At 43.2% G+C, this 17,331-nt stretch overlaps 1 protein-coding gene and 1 non-coding gene across 2 annotated transcripts; one reads left to right on the top strand and one right to left on the bottom strand.

Moving 5' to 3' along the window:
* The first annotated feature begins 203 nt into the window (after positions 1 to 203).
* Positions 204 to 322, top strand: LOC124861576. The gene has a single exon (XR_007036672.1). It is a non-coding gene; the product is annotated as a 5S ribosomal RNA (ribosomal RNA).
* Positions 323 to 1,962: 1,640 nt separating this feature from the next.
* Positions 1,963 to 16,944, bottom strand: slc25a44a (solute carrier family 25 member 44a). The gene is made up of 5 exons (XM_047387889.1): positions 16,801 to 16,944; positions 16,543 to 16,671; positions 6,798 to 7,493; positions 6,523 to 6,650; positions 1,963 to 4,413 (listed from the first exon to the last, which is right to left on the bottom strand). Exons 3-5 carry the CDS (start codon positions 7,429 to 7,431, stop codon positions 4,222 to 4,224), a joined length of 954 nt encoding a protein of 317 aa, XP_047243845.1. The 5' UTR covers positions 7,432 to 7,493; positions 16,543 to 16,671; positions 16,801 to 16,944; the 3' UTR covers positions 1,963 to 4,221.
* Positions 16,945 to 17,331: the final 387 nt, after the last annotated feature.

Raw genomic sequence — 17,331 nt, 5'->3', positions numbered from 1 at the left:
CCTCTAATGGATTAACGGATCTACTGCAGCCCCAGCTGTTGGAACAGATACAGGTCCTTCTCAAAATATTGGCATATTGTGATAAAGTTCATTCGAATAAAATGCAGAAGCTCCGGGGGTGAACACAGCAACATGCGATTCACGTAGAAAGCGCAACGCAGCTGCTCCGATGCATAAAAGGGCTGCGATGAGGATGGTGTGTGGCTTACGGCCATACCACCCTGAACACGCCCGATCTCGTCTGATCTCGGAAGCTAAGCAGGGTCGGGCCCGGTTAGTACTTGGATGGGAGACCGCCTGGGAATACCAGGTGCTGTAAGCTTTTTGGCCAGCGGAGGGCGCACTACGGCACCCTTTTGCTCCAACACTTCCAGCCTACAGGTCCTTCTCAAAATATTAGTATATTGTGATAAAGTTCATTATTTTCCATAATGTCATGAAGAAAATTTAACATTCATATATTTTAGATTCATTGCACACTAACTGAAATATTTCAGGTCTTTTATTGTCTTAATACGGATGATTTTGGCATACAGCTCATGAAAACCCAAAATTCCTATCTCACAAAATTAGCATATCATTAAAAGGGTCTCTAAACGAGCTATGAACCTAATCATCTGAATTAACGAGTTAACTCTAAACACCTGCAAAAGATTCCTGAGGCCTTTAAAACTCCAATCATGGGTAAGACTGCCGACCTGACTACTGTCCGGAAGGCCACTATTGACACCCTCAAGCAAGAGGGTAAGACACAGAAAGAAATTTCTGAACAAATAGGCTGTTCCCAGAGTGCTGTATCAAGGCACCTCAGTGGGAAGTCTGTGGGAAGGAAAAAGTGTGGCAGAAAACGCTGCACAACGAGAAGAGGTGACCGGACCCTGAGGAGGATTGTGGAGAAGGGCCGATTCCAGACCTTGGGGGACCTGCGGAAGCAGTGGACTGAGTCTGGAGTAGAAACATCCAGAGCCACCGTGCACAGGTGTGTGCAGGAAATGGGCTACAGGTGCCGCATTCCCCAGGTCAAGCCACTTTTGAACCAGAAACAGCGGCAGAAGCGCCTGACCTGGGCTACAGAGAAGCAGCACTGGACTGTTGCTCAGTGGTCCAAAGTACTTTTTTCGGATGAAAGCAAATTCTGCATGTCATTCGGAAATCAAGGTGCCAGAGTCTGGAGGAAGACTGGGGAGAAGGAAATGCCAAAATGCCAGAAGTCCAGTGTCAAGTACCCACAGTCAGTGATGGTCTGGGGTGCCGTGTCAGCTGCTGGTGTTGGTCCACTGTGTTTTATCAAGGGCAGGGTCAATGCAGCTAGCTATCAGGAGATTTTGGAGCACTTCATGCTTCCATCTGCTGAAAAGCTTTATGGAGATGAAGATTTCATTTTTCAGCACAACCTGGCACCTGCTCACAGTGCCAAAACCACTGGTAAATGGTTTACTGACCATGGTATCACTGTGCTCAATTGGCCTGCCAACTCTCCTGACCTGAACCCCATAGAGAATCTGTGGGATATTGTGAAGAGAACATTGAGAGACTCAAGACCCAACACTCTGGATGAGCTAAAGGCCGCTATCGAAGCATCCTGGGCTTCCATAAGACCTCAGCAGTGCCACAGGCCGATTGCCTCCATGCCACGCCGCATTGAAGCAGTCATTTCTGCCAAAGGATTCCCGACCAAGTATTGAGTGCATAACTGTACATGATTATTTGAAGGTTGACGTTTTTTGTATTAAAAACACTTTTCTTTTATTGGTCGGATGAAATATGCTAATTTTGTGAGATAGGAATTTTGGGTTTTCATGAGCTGTATGCCAAAATCATCCGTATTAAGACAATAAAAGACCTGAAATATTTCAGTTAGTGTGCAATGAATCTAAAATATATGAATGTTAAATTTTCATCATTACATTATGGAAAATAATGAACTTTATCACAATATGCTAATATTTTGAGAGGGACCTGTATTAGTAACGTAACGATTTATTGCTGTTGCCAGTAGAAATCTGTTTAAAACACTGCATTGATTTCTTTACAGTGTTTTTGTTTTCCTCAACTGGTACTCTGTACATTTTAACATATCCCAACGTTAACACATTCATTTAATGAAAAGTTAAAAAAACAACACTGTACTCTACATGAACAGAGATGTCTACAAACATGGCATTTTTTAAAGACACACAATGTCTGCTTTTCACTGGTGTACCAAGCAGAATGCAATGAGTTAACTCTGAAGGCAGCTCAGTAAATCAGGATGTGCGCTGGTGTAGTGCTGCCATCTTCGTCTTTGAAGACCGTCTCCTTGACATCACGTTTTAGTTGCAGACCTCTCAAGATTATTACATTTCTCCCCAGGAGACATGTTTCATAGCAAAAAATAAAGAGTACTGTGTTCAATCCCGCACCTCTTAGGGTCCAAGTATAAATGTTTGGAACCAGATTGAGGACTCTGGCTTACGTTAATGTGGTTAACTCTCCATTTAAGTGAACACTTTACTGGCAGTGATACATATTATTATCAGCGTCCAAAAAAGTATTAATCTATAGAATTATACATTTTAAACACACAGAGCTATTTCACAAAAAGAGGCAACTTACTAAAATTTGCAAAAGGCAGAAGTATAAGATGGGCTTCAGACATCCATAGGCTGTCTTCCCCCTTACCCCAAATAAGGTCATAGAGGTAGCAGCTGCATGAGGAAAACCCTGACATCCCTCTCCCTGGTGACTCTCTCCAGCTGATTTTGGGGGGTCCCCGGGTTTTCCAGAGAGTTCAGGATCTGCCACTGGTCTCTTACTGGTAGGACATGCTTAGAAAACCCCCAAAGCCTAGACACCCAGCAGGGAACCTGGTTGGATGCCTGAACTAGCTCAACTGCTTTCGCCATCCTCCCATGGAAGAAGGACCCATTTCTAAACCTGAATCCAGCCACCCTATGGATACAGCCCTCTTCAGCTGCTTGTACACAGCATTCCGCCCTGTATTGTCCTGCTTGGATCGGTAAATAAAAACTTTACTTTCCTTACCACAGCAGCTTTTCTGGACACAAAGCCCCTCTTTTCCTCTACCATCACTTGCACAGATACTAATATTCCTGCTTAAGACTCCACCTTTTTCCAGTTGATTACCATGGCCTTAGACTTACAGGAGCTGACTTTAATCCCAGACCTAAGGTATTCTGCCAACAGAACCGCGGGTGGAAGGGGTTCGTCCTGTAACAGGTGGTTTGCTGGTCTGAACCCCCGCTCCGTTGGTCTCAATTGTTGAGTCCTTGGGCAAGACACTTCACCCGCCTTGCCTCCTGATGGTGGTCAGAGGGTGGGGTGGTGCCTCACTGCTGTCTGTCTGCCCCTGGACAGCTGTGGCTACAAGGTAGCCTACCACTGTCAGTGCATGACTGTAATGTTATGCACTTTGGAGTCTTTGGACTTGATAAAAGCGCTATACAAGTGTAAGCCATTTTATCTGCAAAAGCAAAGATGAGACCCTGAGGTCTACTGTCGTCCCACTGTCCATGAACACCCAAAACAGGGTCGTCCAAACCCAACTGGGCACAAGCTTGACTTTTTTGTTGAGATTTGAGGACCCACTGTTGTTTTAGACCGGATAGCCCTTATAAGCATCCCCTGCAACTCCCAGAAAATACTTCAAGATCCACAAAACGCATGTGGTCCGAAAAAACGGACTCTAAGAAATACAGGGGTGGGGGGGTACAAATATGCAGACATTAAAAGTGATTTTTACAGTAAAGCATTGCAGGATAAAAGCAAAACTGGATTTTACACCACACAAAACAGTTATGTTACCGTTTCAGTATACCTAATAAAACCTTTCTAGACATTTGTTTAGATTAAACCTTAAATTTTCCTCCCTTTTCCTAATCTAACTGGGTGATACAGGGAGACGGCAGCAGGAAAGAGAAATAAGTGCCTGTTACAAATTTCATTGTGTATCTTTCACAAATAATACAGCAAATCACAAGAACGCCAGAACAATACGGTACAGTATAACAGTTTGCAAAACAGTCTGACACAGGAAAAAAAAGGGCATTAGCACCCTTCAATTTGCTTCCTGGTATGTCTAATGATGGATCCTCTCTATGCCTGCATTAAAAACCACACCCAGTTTAAAAAGCATAGGACAGATCTGGGTCACTGCCTGTATACAGCTGGAGCCTGCTGAAAGGCTGTCCTGGTCCCCCACCCCCTCCGCCTTGTTGTCTTTCACCAGTGTCTGGTCTCAATCAGCTCAGAACGCAGGCTCAGCCTCTTCAGAGTCTCATATCCAACCACGATGATCACTGACGTGGGCGTGGAGGAAATGATGCGGGCCGACAACCCTTTGGTCATCATCCAAATGCCCTCCTCTGCCACCAGCTGCTTGAACGTCTCTGTGACCGATGATCGGCCCTCCACCTTCGAGAAAGACGATGTATGATTAGCCTGAATCAGCACTGACAGCAGAGGCGAGCTGATAAATGGTTGTAATTCGCATAAACAAAGAGTTGAGAGAGTTTGTTGCATTCTGGGTGGCGAAGATTGCATAATCTCATTTTTTTCGTTGTTATAATCAGCTAAAACTATGTTAAAGCTATCTGTATATCATTTTAGCAACAAATCAACAGGTACGTTTAAGAGACCAAAATATTTTTAAGAAATTCAGACATTTACTGTCAAGATTAGGTGAGATCTTAACTTATCCCTGCTGTAAAAGGTTGTTCTAGTAGAAAATAAAAGCAACAAGAAGGAAGCGCTTATAGATATGAGTTAATGGCATTTTGTATTTCCTTTTACTTTCATTGCATCCATTGTTTTCTGATATGAACAGATGGAGGCACATTTATTTTTTTCAGATAAGTCCGGTGAGAAGGAAAGGTTGGAGTTAGAAAATTAGCTAGTAGAAGTCATGAAGATAAACATGAGTGGTGTTGTGTTTTGTGGTCATAATTAGCAAGATCATCAGCAGTAGGTTGATTTCTTTTTTATTATTTTTTTTATAAAAATCATGAATATATCGAATAATTATTGATGATTTTGAAAGTTTAGGGACACAGTGTACGCGTACAGAGTGCAATACACCATCAAATAAAATAATCAAAAACAGTAGAAAAAATAGTTTTTGACATCTTTCAGTCTGGAAAAGGTCACAAAGCCTAAGACTTTGGGTTGCTATCGAAGTGAGAACCATCTTCCCAAGCCAAAGAAAACATGCAGCAATGATGGACCTTCCCTGGAGAGAGACTGCTAAAAACGGCCTCCGTGAGAGATTTCTAAGACCAAAACCACTATAACTCAAAACAACAAAAAGACCCGTACTATATTTACCAAAAAACCTTTGGATGATTAAGAATACTTCAAGGAAACTACTCTGTGGACTGATGTGGCAAAAGTGGGACATTTTCATAGGTGTAGGGCACACACAGCATTTCAGAAACACACCATCCTGCTGCCAGACAAGAATAGTGTTAGTAGTGAGAGGGTATAGGGCTGCTTTGCTTCCTCAAGACTTGGATGATTGTGTTGTGTATAGTGCTTGAAAATGAAATCTAATTCCTTGTTTGTGTACACAATCTTGGCCTTTAAAGCTGATTCTGATTTCAGGCCAGTGGACAGGGACTAAAACAATCATCTTCAGGGCTTAGCCAGCCTTGATCTTTAGAAAATATGTATAGGAAACTGTGGGTTTCAGTTTCGAAGTGGAAGCCAAATAAACCTAAATGATTAAGCAGCTTTCTTTACAGAAGAAGGGATCAATATTCCAACTACAAGAAACTGCTTACTGTTGTGCAAAGGTTTCGCCATTGTTGTTTTTTTTTATTGTTTGTTGTTTTGTTGATACTTGTTTTGGGTTCAAATCCTTATTGAATGGCATGTAAAATACTTGTTTTTTTTATGTTCACTCTCCACATTGAAATTAAATTACCAAAATAAAAAACAGACTGTTAATTTCTTTGCAAGTGAGCAAACAGGTGGATTCTACGATAGCGGGGTTTTTGGAAACTTCTTTCAGCATCTTCCGGTTTGCTCCCAGGGTGAACTTACTTGGATGGCCAGACGTTGGCATTTTGCAAGTTGTTTTGAATGTCCTCCTCTGTAGACTATTTTTCCTACAGTGGAATAGCTGATTACAAACCTGTTTAGGACCCTACTGGGCTCATAAGCTGCTACCATCATCTTTCTAAAGGGTCTCAGACAGCTCTCTGGATCTCACCGTGGTGGTCAGTATCAATCCAACAGTCAGGAACACACCAAACTAAAAGTCTGAGATGTAATCAGTGAAAACCCTACTTCAAAATGCTGAGTAATGATGTTCTCATCATGTGCTCCTGATATTTAAGTGGGAAAAATTACAGCGATATCCTAATTTATTCTCCAACAAAAATTCCTTTTTTTTATACAGAAATATTTAAAAGGTGTTCTCTTAAGTTTTCACAGTTTTTTTTATATGACTTGAACTTTTCAGTATCCCTAAATTGATTCATTAAATATCAAAATAAAAAAACAAAGGCAGTTACTGGTGCTTACCTGGACTCTCGCACGAACAACATCCATGGGGTTTGTGATGGTGGAGGCGGTTGCTGCTGCCATTGGTCCTGCCACAGCCTGCAGAATCAGGTGGGGACACCCACTTGGTGCCAATAAAGACAATTTTTCTAGAAACGCAAATGATATTAAACAGAGTAAGGCCAAATCTTACCATTTAATAGAGATAATCTTTTTAGAAAATCTGAAATTTTATGGAAAGATCATATGTAACAATAAAAGATGACAAAACACACAGAACCATGGTGTTTATTTACCTGCATAATAGTGATAAAAAGGCCACCAGACAGCACTGTTGGGGATGTACGTGAGCAGCGACGCCACGTAACCCCTGTAAAATCCCCTGAAACCATCGGCTGCAAATATCTGCACCGTTATGTCCCGCGTTTGCCCGAAAATAGGTTTGCGTTTAGCTGTGGTGAGCATCATCTTTGGTTTGACCTTGAAGCGGGTCAGATGTTCCCCCTGTCCTTGCATCATCAGGTGCTGGGACACCACATCAATGGGCACGGTGATGGTCTGAGCCACCAGCGACGCCGCGCCCCCCGCCACCACCGACTTCACCGTGTTACTCGGTGAGTAGTGGGACACGTACTTGCGCACCAGCTCGTAGGTGGTGATGTACGCCTGTCCGGAGACCAGGGTGAAGGTGTTGACCATGAAGCCTCGGTAGAGACCCCTCACTCCCTCCGTTCGCAGGATCTTGAAGAAAGCATCAAGGGTGCCCGAGTACAAGGCCTTCCCTTTCTGCACCTGGAGCCTGGTCCGAATCAGGCTGGCTGGGTAGACCGTGGCCCGGGTGGTCAGCGTCATGAACACACCCAGGGAGTAGAACTTCCTCTTGTCCAGGTCTTCCCATTCGATAATCTGGATGGCACCTTTTTGCTGCATGGTGCTGGTCAGGCCCTAAAGCCACAGCTCTGCAAGTCTAAACCCTGCTGCTTCCATCATACCTGCAAGAGCCAAAAGCATTAAATTAATGACAGAAGACATAACGTTAGGACACCAGACCTGTCTGATGGGCAAACAAACAAATCAGGCAATCTATGGCCAGGCCCCTGAATACATTCTGGACCTTTAGGATCCTCTAACTTGGTCTAGGACTCCAAGGTCTTTGAGTCAAATGTTGTTGATGGTACTAGGAACCCGTTTTAAAACCTATGGAGACCATGCTTTTCAGGCAGTGGCTCCACGACTCTGGAATGCTCTACCTTTTTCTCTTTCTGCTCTTGGTGGGGTCAGACGCTTTTCCACTCTCTCCTTGATCCTCCTCCATTTTTTGCCCTGCTTCAGCTTTTTGTCTGTTTTTCTTAGAGCCTCTGTTCGCATATCCTCCCTAATGTTCATTATGGATTTGGTCAGCTGGTCTCTCAACACAATCGATCAAATTTTCTCGACGGGAAGACAGGGTAAAGGGGAAGCCTCATCCAGACTGGACGTTCTTCTCCGGATACGCAATGGATTCTTGGCAGTGGAAGATTGTGTGCCTGACAACAATGTCAGTCGAGGACGTGGAAGATTTGTACATAATTGGATTTCTGATAACAGGATTTCTGCTTTTTGGAGTTGGCGGTTACCTGTCTTATCGAAAGATTTGTAAAACATCGGCAGCTGTTCAAAGCACTCCAAAGCTGCCTGGGAAGTTTGAAGGGATCTTTAGAGCTCTCAGCACTCAGACTGATATGTTAAAAGAGCAGAATCGCAAGCTGGACGCGATCCTTGAACAGAATCGCAGGCTGGCTGCGTTTCCCGGACTCAAAGGTTATATGATTTAATCTTGGAGAAAGTTGTTTGCTCGGGATCTACGGAAGTACAAGAAATTTGGCTATTTGGATTTGAAATTGAGAAATACCAGTAAGACTTTGAAGGCAGGTGGAAAATCACAGCCAGCCTGAACCAAAACATTTATTGTTTGTCTAATTCCGGCGCCCCGATATGGCCTTCACAGGCTTCTTATCAGAACATTTCTCCTGGATCTTCTGTAAACACGACGCTCTGCCCCAGCAACCCCCCCCCCTCATCTGTGAACTGAACTGTATGGCCGTTTGATAAAACTTCCATATCTTTTTCAAGGACAATGGCACCTTCGTCAGTGTTGACAGTATAATTCTTTACACACATGATCATACTTAAATATTGGCACCCTCACGAGTCCACCATGCCCCTGCAAAATCTTTGCTTATGTGTGTTGCTTTCCCATGCTCATTTTTTTACCTAAATGTGGATTTCATTTGTTAATTTCTTCTCCTTTTCATAGATTTTTAGCTCCTTTTCATAGATTTTGAGATTTACCAGTGAAAGGAAAATATAGAGGACTTAATGATATAATTAACTCTTTAGAAAGATTGGTTTAGAACCAGCTCTTACCAGTAAAACCCAAAGGATTATTAATGTTATCTGTAGATTTTTAGCTCCTTTTCATAGATTTTTAGATTTACCAGTGAAAGGAGAATAATACTAGTCTCTTAAAAATTTGAACAAAAGTTGTTTTTATACCAGTGACTCAGCTTCCTTAGTCAGAACTCAGTGATTGCTTAGTTAAAATTCAATTATGGGACTACAACTGCATTATACCAGAGAACCCAAGGATCATTCTCTCTCGGCACAAGATGCTTTCCCCTACATAGAGGACTTAATGATATAATTACCTCTTTAGAAAGATTGGTTTAGAACCAGCTCTTACCAGTAAAACCCAAAGGATTATTAATGTTATCTGTATCATTGTAATGTTGGCCAGAGATTTTTAGATTTCTCAGAAGGATTGTAGTTTTTCTGTGTCTGTATCTGTGTTTATTTTCTTTGTGATTGTATTGTAATTGTATGTACAGCGCTTTGAGTGTCTTGTTACTGAAAAGCGCTATATAAATAAACTTACCTTACCTTACCTGACCTACCAACCAGATGAAAGCAGCATCAAGGAGAGTAGTGTAACTGAAGTGTAAGAAAAAGGAAACATGTTTTTCTTTTCTTTTTTTAAACCAAAAAAATATAAGTATAGCATCCATTTGCAATCAGCCCTCCTGAGTCAACATGGTCGAACCTCCACCCCAGCCTTATGTCTTTTACAGCCTCAAACTGATTTTCTTCCAGAACGTTCCTATGTTTAGTTCCATCTAATTTCCACATCCACTCTGACCAGCTGCCCTGTTCCTCCTGAAGAAAAGCACATCCCGCAGGATGATACTACCACACTGGTAGTCACCACAGAGCCTTTCACATTTGGGCCAGAAAGATACATTTTGGTCGCATTTGGCAAGAGCACTTTCTTCCACATATGTGTTGTGCCCCTTACATGGGTTGTGATAGGACTTCTTACAGCGTTCCTTTTGCCATTCTTTCATAAAGACCAGATTTATGGGGTTCAGGATAATAGCTGTCCTGTCAGCAGACTCTACCACCTGACCTGTGGATCTCTGCAGCTCCTCCACAGTTACCATGGACCTCCTGGCTGCTTTTCTCATCATTGCTCTTCTTTCCTGGCCTGTCCATAGGTGGACAGCCGTGTCTTGTGTTGGGATTATGATTATTGATTAATTAATATTTATCAAGAATTATAATTAAAAGTCATAATTTGAGAAAATTAATTTCTTAACCAAAAATCCTCATTTATGAATCGAAAGCAGAGATGTCCTCTGGTGTTGTAATTGTGGCTCAAAGCCCTTGATAATTACAATTATTAAATTCTCAGTAATAGTTGATAACCATTATTAGATGTTACTGTTTAATCAACCGTTTCTGCCGAAACGTGGGGAACTTTAACCTTATTTTGACTGACAAATCACCCTTGCACAAAATAAACACAAATACCTTCTCTTTATCTACGTGAATATTTATCAAATCAACAGCCCTGATACACCTCGCTCTTCCAATTCAATAATCTTCACCTAATCAAACATGCAAAGTTCGACACCAAAGGATAAAATATCTAACTAAGAGTGTGGATGAAATCAAACCAGCAGTTATGGCAAAATACAAAAGGACTATGGTTGAACGAAGCTCAACCAAAGTGTAGCTTAGTTACTGTAAGTCATAAAACATCCCCACCGCTGGGGAGCCCGTGCACACAAAGGGTTGTAAAACTTTTGGCGGCAATTAATAAACATGAAGTTGAAGACAAAGAAAATGGTTGGTTTTCACAATGAAGTTATTATAGCAGTACGATTTTACAGCGCACCTGCGCTCATGGGTTCACACAATAAAAACACAACTTGCGAGATTCGGCGGCCTCAGAGGTCAACAGCAATCAAGTTTCAATAACGTAAGGCATGCACATACAATTTAGAATACATTGGACTATAAGTGGCGATTCTAAATCGCACAAAAATCCTACTGTATCCTGCCCAAGCTATTTCTAATAAAGAAATAAAAAATAAAAATAAAAAAAGAACGAAATTACTTGATGGTGTCTCCTCTGGATCAAAGGAGAGGAGAGAGAAGGGGGTAAAAAGTTTCCACACGTCTGTGAGTAAGTCAGGAGATTGGTCTGTCCTCGTCTTTTTCGGCCTCCTTGGCAGAAAGGTGAAAAATATGACGGACCGTCACTAGTTGACTGGAACAAAAAAAACGAGGAAAATTGCGTCTCCCTGAAAACTCTGTGGTTTTTTTTGGTTACGTGTTAAATCCACGCCCTCGATCGGTAAAGTGAAGTTTCCTGGTCTTCTTATCCCAGAAACCTCTTTTATGAGTTTTGTTCTCATTGGCCAACGGGGAGAATGAATGAAAGTCCACATGGGATTTTTTTTTTCCAGAATGATGCGCTTCAGATGGCGGTAACCGTGTCTCAGTCCCAACTGAAAAAGCCATGGTGGGCGTTTCCGGTGCCCTTACATAGTCCACTGTGACGTCAGAGCTGCGACGCCCCCGTCCTTTCAGCCGCAGTGCCCGCTGGGATTTGTAGTAGCGGACTATCCTGGGGTACAAAATGGCTGATGGCGCCGGAAGGCCTGGTGGCGTCCAGCAATGTACAAATGGTCCAATATTCAGCAAAACATGGTCCCTTAGGTTCAAAGGTGAGATGAATCGCAGTCTTTGAAGCTACTGGGACCATTCTGTCCTTAGCTGAACAATCAGTGATCCGTGACGAAGCAGAACAAAACAAATTGTCTCTGTGTTCCTCAAAAGCCTATGATTGGGCAGGATAGAAGTTAGCCTGGGCAGGGCTAAACTCTGACTAACTCATACATTTCTATGTTGTTCAATGGGAAAATACCAAACTATACATTCACATCATCATTACATTCTTTTGGTCATCAGCTTTGATAACCCTGAGACAAAGTGAAACAACAATAAAAAGATACAGCACATATATATGTATATATAAATAAAAAAAAAGAACAAAAACAAAATCATGGTTCATAGCTTATTCATCCAACTTCCATTAGGCACTGGAACCTGCCTGTGTCATTGGCAAAGGTGGTGCTATGAACCGTGGGGGAATGAATGTGAGGGAATCAATCCTGACTTGTAAATGCTTAACCTGCCTGTATGCGGTGTGTAATCTTAACAAAAACAAACGTTTAAAACAGGTTTAGGCTGAAACCACTAGCTCTTCCAAATGATGATGGGGTTTAATATAACTCCTGTCTCTAAACTATCTAGATGCGAAAAGAGGGAGATAAAGAATAATTGAATTGCAGTACCTAGGCTATAAGCCAGGTGTGTTTGTGGAGGTTGCAAGAAGTCTGCTGGGGTGGACTTAGGATTTTCTCTACGAAGTTCAGCAGAACTAGGCCAGTACGTATCTGTGCCTTGGTGGGACTGTCTACAGATGAACCAACCTCTCTTAATAAGACTTTGCATGAAATCTCTGGCAGTGTGTGTCCATTAAATCATTCTTAATCACTTCTGTGAGGGTCTGCAGTGCATGCAGAGGGTTAATGGAAAAATACAGTTTAACCCTGTGTCCTAGAAGGTAGTTATAATTTTAACTGTTTCTGTTGAAGGTTGTTAGTGATTAGTGCCACAGTGTCACAGTTAGGAGAAATTTGTTACTTCTTAATTTTGGGGCTGGTTCGACGCAGTTGGTGTGAAGGTGGAACCAAGGTAATGTAACCCCCCTTCGCTGAAGCGGAGGTTGACTGATTGGCTGGGATGGCTGAAACTGGCAGCAGGTTAAACATCCTTGGATGTAGCCCTGAGTGTCGTGAGACGTTGGAGGAAAGTACGCCACCTGTTGGAGAGTGTGGAGTGTGGCTTTGCAGCTCCTATGGCCCCCTACAGGAGAGTAATGGGCGTAGGCTAATGTGACCCCCCTTTGGTCTGTTGGAACAATGCTCAAAGCATGGGAGAGCTGTTTTACGCCAATCTGCACACTGGAGGTGCACACTCTGGCTGTCTTAAGGAGAGGGCGGAGCCCGTCTGCTAAGGGAGTGTGTGGCTGTGTTGTGCCTCGGTTACGAGGGGATATTTTTGGCACAAACAGTCATACAGCTCTCTACTGGTTGATGAATTTTCCAGCCAGAAAGCTAGAAGCACTTCTGGTATGAACATGGTTTCCAGGTGTACATCTTCCACCACTTTGGGGTTGTAAGTTTTCACACCTGGGTTCTTTACACAGCAAAGAAATGATGCATGACTGCATCTGGGAGGAGTTTTCTGGGTGGCTGGGTGCAGCTGTGTCTCAGAGGTGCCCATGACCGGCTCTGACAAGGGCCTGAGGGGTTCTTTGGGCTCCTCTAAGCTGGCAACCTGGTTGGTCAAAACGGATCAGTTGCTGCTTGCACCCAGTGGGTTTTGCACCTCCGCCTGGACCCAGAGTTGGTCCTGGTGGCAGTCAATGAAAAGGGCCAGCCTCTCCAGCAGGTACTGGGAACCAAGAAAAAGCTCTTTGTTCAATGTGCACATATAGATGGGGTGCACCAGAGTCATGTCTTCGAGTGTGATGTCCAGCTCCACCCAACTAGTGACGCATGATCAGTTTTGGGTGCGGCTGGTGATGCTTACATCACTAGCTTCGGCCTGAAATGATTCATTGAGGGAGAGCATGGCTCTACTCACCTCCTCAAACATGATTGAGCACATCACGTTGATCTCTGATCCTATTTCAAAATGGAAACTCAGTTTGACATGTCCTCCTATACTGGTGGGACAGTATAGTTTACCTGAGAACTTTGGAAAAATGGTTTGTAGTGTTTCTCCTGGAGAAGTCCCAAGGGTTTCTTGGAGTTTCCCAGGTTTGTCTCCCAATCCGATCAGGTAGACTATGATGGTCGTGGAGACGGAATCCATGCCTAGTCATGCTGACGGGGATTTCGGATCTGGTTTACCTGGATGGTCGGTTTCCTGTTTCGAAGGTTGTGGTGGTGTGGTGGCCTGACACACTGCTTCTGTTACCATCTTGCGTAAGGCCTCCTCCATCTCTTTCCCCATAATCCCTTCTACCCTTTTCCATCAGTTTTACCTTTAGGCCTCAAGTGATGGTCAGGTCGTCTGTTCGACAACTTTGACTGTGGTTGGTATTCAGTACCACCCCCCCGATCTTGCTGACGAAACCTACGTTGTTCCCTGAACCTGTTCTTAACATGGGTTCTGGTTGAAGGCATTTCTTGATCTTCCAACGCAAGGCTGTTCCTTTCTGTCTGTACCTGTAAAACCCTAGCCTCGCCCTCTGATCCCTTGGTCGGGCGAGCACGTGTTTCCCACGCCATCTGAGCATATTTCCGGATCTCTTGCATGCTCATGGTCTTTGTTCTGCAATACATAGTAACATCGTATCGCACACTTTCATGAAGGATGTGGAGAAAAAGGGATTTAAAAGCATGTTCCTCCTCAATGCCGAGAGCATTGCATCCTTGGAAGTAAACAGCTCTCAAGCGCCGGTAATACTCCTTGGGTGCTTCGCTTTTCTTTTGCTGGATAGTGAAAGCACCAAGTGTGGTGGATGCCCGGTCCGTGTACACAGAATATTCTTCCCTTAAAGCTTCGCAGAGGGTTGAATAACGGTCTCGGACTGCAGGGGGCAGGCTCTCCATAAAAACATGGACGCTCCTGGATGTTGTCTTCCAGATGAGCTTCAGTTTTTCCCGTGCTGATGGGCAGTACAAATCTAAAAGACAGTGTTCAACTTCCCTAAGATAATCATCAATTGAATCTGCATTATTAGGGTCGAAACGCTCTATGTCTTTGGCCAGAGACTCAAGCTGGCGGGTGAGCAATCCACTCTCAGGGATTGATGAGTCATCATCTAAGAGTTCACTCCGGCTGCACTCAGGATGTGTCGGTGCATCAGGCTGCTCAGGGTACAACGGTGGGCCCTGTGCTTCCCGGACTTGGGTCCTGGGCAGCAGTTGAGGGCGGTAGGAACCACCTGAATCCCAGGGGCGGCTCTCCTGTCGCTTTGGCGGAGGTGAGGGATCGCAGAGGACTGTACTGCGAGTCAAGTTTGAAGGCTGCTCGCCTCTGAACCTTGAACTATTTACTCCTGCTGGATCCACCGCCAGGTATTGTTCGTGGCTGGTGACTACAGTGGGGTGGGACTGAACCTATTCTGACTATTTACACCTGTTCTGGACTCGGTGGATGTATGGGGAACCCCATGAGCCTGGAAAGGTAATCTCTGGAGGGCAGTTTCTACTTCCTCCAGATCTGACCTGCAGGTTCTCTCAGGGTATCGCAGGTATGGCTCACCTTCAAAGATTTCAACCTGCGAGGTGAGTTTTTTTTCGCCCCACCATTCCTCCAAGGATGAGGGAGTGGCCTGGTTACACGCAATGGTCTCCAACCTATTTCCAACATCTGTTAGTTCAAACTTCCGAGGCCTTTGAAAGCAATTGGTCCAATTGGATTTTATTTAGGGGTAACAGAAGAATCAGAATCAGCCTTAGATTGTGCGCACAAACAGGGAATTTGACTTTGGTTTCAAGCACTCGCAGCATACAGACATTAAGTATAAGTATATAAACTGTAGAAAGAATAAAATAAAGGATAAAAGAGACAGAATGTACATATACGTACAGCTAATTTATAATTTTTTTTTATATAAAGAAAACAGAAAGAAAGGTAGGTTGTGAGTGCAAATATGCTTATTTAGTTTCACAGCAGAGTAGCTGAACACTCAGGCTGTGAGGTGTTTATTGTGTTCATCAGAGAGACAGTATGGAGGAGGAAACTTTCTCTGAAACGGCTGGTTTTTGCAAACAGTGGCCGGTAGCACCAACCTGAAGGTGTAACTGTTCGTTGCAGTTTGGAGCTGTCCTGTTTTGTGGATAAGCCAAACCAAACAGTGATGGATGTGCACACCAAACTTTTCAGATTTGTCTTAGTAAGAATTTGTGAAACCACGCATCTTCTTACTTTCACGCGCTATGTTGTGTTGGTCTATCACAGAGAATTCCCGTAAGAAACACGGAAATGTGTGGTTTTAACAGAACCAAAGGTTGAAAGGTTACCAGAGTATGAGTACTTTTTGCAAGGCGCAGTAAAAGCAACCATTCCTCTGTGGGTCGGCCTTTGATTATATGCTGGGAGCACAGTTTGGTTTCGCAACTTAAACTAAGTTCTTTACATTTCTTACAACGTCATTGATCCGCAGTATTACTGACACATTCACACACATACGTGTGCTTGTTTGTAACAGTGTGAAAACTAAGATGGCATTGGCACTTTCAGTGCCTAAAACAAATCACACTTTGGCCTAAAGAAGTAAAGAAGTACTGCCACGGGCTTTGCAAACCCGGAACTTACATGACTTATGAAACGAGATTGTTTTTAGATCTAGTTGGGTCTGTGAGGGTGAAGACAGACCCCAGGGGAGGTCTGACAGCACTGACTGACCTGCTGACAGACTGAGAGTAAAACAATATGTGACAATAGATGACCAATCATCCTTGTAAACGTTTGATCAAACAATCATTGGCTTACAGTGATGTTTTGTTACAAGAGGAAGCACGTGCAAGTCACAGCGTGTACTATACTCGCGTTGCGTTAGCAACAACAAACTGACGGAGCACTTTCCAGTCGAAGATATACAAAATAAGGTCACCTAAACACACTAACTAAACGTACCCGAAGAGTGATGCACATCACCGTCCCCGACCACTGTCGTCTGAGTAGCGGAGTTGTTTGTTTACACTCGGACGGCCTGTTCTGCAGCTGCACCACGATGGAGGGTCATGTCTTGCGTCCATTACTGCTCTGAAAAACACAGTCAAAGGTAAAAGGTCAAGGGTCTGCGCGTTATCAAGAAATCCATAAATGGTTCCCCATTTTAAAATATAAAACATGGTTTGAAAAAAACATGATTCATATGACTTAAATAGTTACTTTGCCAGTCGTTTAGATAATTGAGCGAAGATGATGCATTTAAGATCAGGTAGGGATTCTAAGAAGTACATTCACTGGTGCAATCATTGCAAGGGTGTCGGGGTTTAAAAAAAAACAAAGCCAATTTAATTATATTTTCTAAAGATCCAAAATAGAAAACACTAGAGGACAGTATGTAGCAATGAGCACTTCCGGGGTGTACAGATGTCCACAAAATAATATCAAAGATTATGACAAATGGAAATCAATAGGTCATATGATCATATAGTAAAAAAACAGACAAAGGTGCTTACATACATGCCAAATTGGTTAAATAATTAAAAAAATGTCTTATTCATTTTGTAAATTGTGCAAACTTTCTTCAAACAGCCCACAATCCGAGGTGCATTGAAAGCAGCGCAAGTGACATCACATGGCAACACTTTTTTAAAGTCACAGTGCCATTTACGAGCTCTTAAAATCCCTTTTTCCTATCATTCTGATAGAAAAGGACTTCTATCTCACAGTGATGACTTAGCTGTCCCATAATTA

This window comes from Girardinichthys multiradiatus, chromosome 2 (assembly GCF_021462225.1).
Source record: "Girardinichthys multiradiatus isolate DD_20200921_A chromosome 2, DD_fGirMul_XY1, whole genome shotgun sequence".
In the NCBI taxonomy this organism is placed as follows: domain Eukaryota; kingdom Metazoa; phylum Chordata; class Actinopteri; order Cyprinodontiformes; family Goodeidae; genus Girardinichthys; species Girardinichthys multiradiatus.
The sequence above is the reverse complement of the archived record's forward strand: the minus strand, read 5'-3'. Positions and strand labels throughout refer to the sequence as shown.

Excerpts from the sequence above, each read along its gene's own strand:
- slc25a44a (XM_047387889.1), bottom strand. The coding sequence starts at position 7,431 with ATGCAGCAAAAAGGTGCCATCCAGATTATCGAATGGGAAGACCTGGAC. Across the intron at positions 6,651-6,797 it reads TTTTTATCACTATTATGCAG|AAAAATTGTCTTTATTGGCA; the intron begins GTAAATAAACAC and ends TTGCGTTTCTAG. Across the intron at positions 4,414-6,522 it reads TTGTTCGTGCGAGAGTCCAG|GTGGAGGGCCGATCATCGGT; the intron begins GTAAGCACCAGT and ends TCTTTCTCGAAG.